This window comes from Acanthisitta chloris, unplaced genomic scaffold (genome assembly GCF_000695815.1).
Source record: "Acanthisitta chloris isolate BGI_N310 unplaced genomic scaffold, ASM69581v1 scaffold19754, whole genome shotgun sequence".
NCBI lineage: Eukaryota > Metazoa > Chordata > Aves > Passeriformes > Acanthisittidae > Acanthisitta > Acanthisitta chloris.
In genome coordinates, this window is record NW_008667847.1 from 3,044 (window position 1) to 6,407 (window position 3,364).

Sequence of the window (3,364 nt, forward strand, 5' to 3'; positions counted from 1 at the left end):
CGGGGACGGGGAGAGAGGTGGAATGGGTAGGGTGGTGGGACATGGGTTTGGGGACATGGGAGGGAGGTGGGACACGAGTTTGGGATATGGGAGGGAGGTGGGACATGGATTGGGGGAAACGGGAGGGAGGTGGGACACGAGTTTGGGACACAGGAGGGAGGTGGGACACAGGGAGGGACACGGGAGGGAGGTGGGACACGGGGTGGGACACGGGGAGGGCTCAGGGCTGGTCTGTGCAGTGTGGTCCCCACTCCTGCTGCTTGGGAGGGAGAGGGAAATCTGCATGACAAGTGGGCCCTTCCCGCCGGGAGCAGACAAAGAGCAGCTCAGACAGCCTGGACACAGCTTTGTCGGGAGAATCCCTGGGAAAGTCTCTTCCCCGGGGGGGTCAGGGTCTCCCTCCACTGCCTCCATTCATCCCTCGGGAATTCTTGGCCAGGGGAACACAGCCAGGCTGGGCTCACTGCCAAGAGACTGCACAGGGTCAGGCTCTGCAGTTTGGGCTCCCAAACTGGGTGCAGGGACCATCCCAAGGTGCTGAGATGATGGAATTCCTCCTCTCCTCTCCGTGCAGGATGTGGACAACAAGGTGGAGCGAGTATGGGGCGACTGCAGCTGCAGGAAGAAGTATTCCCATGTGGATCTGGTGGTGATGGTGGATGGCTACGAGGGGGAGAAGGGAGCTGTGGTGGCTGGGAGCCGTGGCTACTTCCTCAAGGTGAGCTTCACCAGGGATGGGATGATGGGCAAGGAGGGGAATGAGGTGGGATGAGGGTTGTGGCTTCTCCTGGCCTGGGTGGGATGATGGGTGACACCATACTGGTGGTGTCCCACTCTGGGCTTGGTGGTGCCTCCACATCCATCCCTGTGGTGATCTGGGTGATGCTCAGCCCTGGAGCCAAAGCATCTCTAGAAGTTCCACCTGGAGCTGCTGAGCACGGAGCGATGGGTTTGTGTGTGACAGGCTGTGTGTCCCCTTGTCCCCAGGGTCCCCTGGTGTTCCTGGAGCAGGCTCTGATCCAGTATGCCCTACAGAGCCTCCGTGCCCGGGGGTACACCCCGGTGTACACCCCCTTCTTCATGCGCAAGGAGGTGATGCAGGAGGTGGCCCAGCTCAGCCAGTTCGACGAGGAGCTCTACAAGGTGAGGTCTCATGGGATGTCCTGTCACTCCACACCTGGACAGGGCCACCCCCACGGCGCTGTGGCTGTGGGGAGGGAGGTGGCAGGGTCCCCTCTGCCCTGGCAAGGTCCTCTCTGCCCTGGCAAGGTCCTCTCTGCCATGGCAAGGTCCTCTCTGCCATGGCAAGGCCATGGTGGTTCCCTTCCCCTCTCTCTGGGTCCATCTCCGTGGATGACACATGATGGTGATGAGATGACGGGGAGGTGGCTCATCTCTGGGGTCCATCTCCATGGGGAACTCTTTGTGGTGACACTGCAGTGACAAGGAGATGACTTCCCTCTGGGGTCCATATTTACATGTGACCCATGATGATGAGGAGGAGATGACAGGATCATCCGTGGGGTCCGTCTCCATGGGTGACACTTTGTGGTGACACTGCAGTGACAAGGAGGTGTCCCATCCCCACAAGTGACATGTTGTGGTGGTGATAAGATGACAAGGAGGTGGCTTAGTCTCTGGGTTCCATCTCCATGGGTGACATGATGTGGTGCCAAGGAGGGGGATTGTCTCAGGTCCATCTCCACAGGTGATATCTTGTGATGTCAATGAGGTCATGAGCAGGTGGCTTCTCTCTGGGGTCCATGTTTATGGGTGACCCCTGATGATGATGATGATGATGAGATGACAGGGGGGTGGGTCATCTCTGGGGTCCATCTCCATGGGGAACACTTTGTGGTGACACTGCAGTGACAAGGAGGTGGCTCCTCTCTGGGGTCCATGTTGATGGGTGACCCATGATGATGAGGAGATAGCAGGGTCATCTCTGGGGTCCATCTCCATGGGGAACACTTTGTGGTGACACTGCAGTGACAAGGAGGTGGCTCCTCTCTGGGGTCCATGTTGATGGGTGACCCATGATGATGAGGAGATAGCAGGGTCATCTCTGGGGTCCATCTCCATGGGGAACACTTTGTGGTGACACTGCAGTGACAAGGAGGTGGCTCCTCTCTGGGGTCCATGTTGATGGGTGACCCATGATGATGAGGAGATAGCAGGGTCATCTCTGGGGTCCATCTCCATGGGGAACACTTTGTGGTGACACTGCAGTGACAAGGAGGTGGCTCCTCTCTGGGGTCCATGTTTATGGGACACCCATGATGATGATGATGATGAGATGACAGGGAGGTGGGTCATCTCTGGGGTCCATCTTCATGGGTGACATGATGTGGTGACAAGGAGGTGGCTCCTCTCAGGTCCATCTCCACAGGTGACATCTTGTGGTGTCAGTGAGGTCATGAGCAGGTGGCTCCTCTCTGGGGTCCATGTTTATGGGTTTATGGGTGACCCATGATGATGATGATGATGTGATGACAGGGTCATCTCTGGGGTCCATCTCCATGGGGAACACTTTGTGCTGACACTGCAGTGACAAGGAGGTGGCTCCTCTCTCGGGTCCATGTTTATGGGTGACCCATGATGATGATGATGATGATGATATGACAGGGAGGTGGTTCATCTCTGGTGTCCCACCACCATGGGCTACACATTGTGATGGCAGTAAGATGACAAGGAGGTGGCTTAGTCTCTGGGATCCATCTCCATGGGTGACATCTTGTGATGTCGGTGAGGTCATGAGCAGGTGGCTCCTCTCTGGGGTCCATGTTGATGGGTGACCCATGATGATGAGGAGATAGCAGGGTCATCTCTGGGGTCCATCTCCATGGGGAACACTTTTTGGTGACACTGCAGTGACAAGGAGGTGGCTCCTCTCTCGGGTCCATGTTTATGGGTGACCCATGATGATGATGATGATGTGATGACAGGGTCATCTCTGGGGTCCATCTCCATGGGTGACACTTTGTGGTGACACTGCAGTGACAAGTAGGTGTCCCATCTCCACAGGTGACACATTGTGATGGCAATAAGATGACAAGGAGGTGACTTAGTCTCTGGGATCCATCTCCATTGGTGACACATGGTGCCAAGGATGTGGCTCCTCTCTGGTGCCCACCTGTGGGTCACCCAGGTGGCTTCTCCCTCCCATCACCCCCTTTGCATCACCCCCACCCTCCTACGATGAGTAGGAGTTGGCTGACCCCAACCCATGGTGGTGTTGGACCCTTTGGAAGAGGAGACCAACCCCCTATGTGTCCCACAGGTGATCGGGAAGGGCAGTGAGAAGGCCGAGGACAACTCCATCGACGAGAAGTACCTGATCGCCACGTCGGAGCAGCCGATCGCG

The 3,364-nt window shown here is 57.0% G+C and overlaps 1 protein-coding gene across 1 annotated transcript in view; it reads left to right on the forward strand.

The window, feature by feature from the left end:
• The window catches only part of LOC103800316 (serine--tRNA ligase, cytoplasmic-like), a gene marked incomplete at both ends in the record, with an annotated part of 5,228 nt that extends 1,867 nt beyond the window's left edge, over positions 1-3,361 (forward strand). Inside the window, 3 exons of the mRNA XM_009072692.1 lie at positions 575-718; positions 988-1,143; positions 3,281-3,361. Of these exons, the coding sequence (XP_009070940.1) occupies positions 575-718; positions 988-1,143; positions 3,281-3,361 (381 nt within the window). The remainder of the gene's footprint in view (positions 1-574; positions 719-987; positions 1,144-3,280) is intronic.
• Between the last annotated feature and the right edge of the window lie 3 nt (positions 3,362-3,364).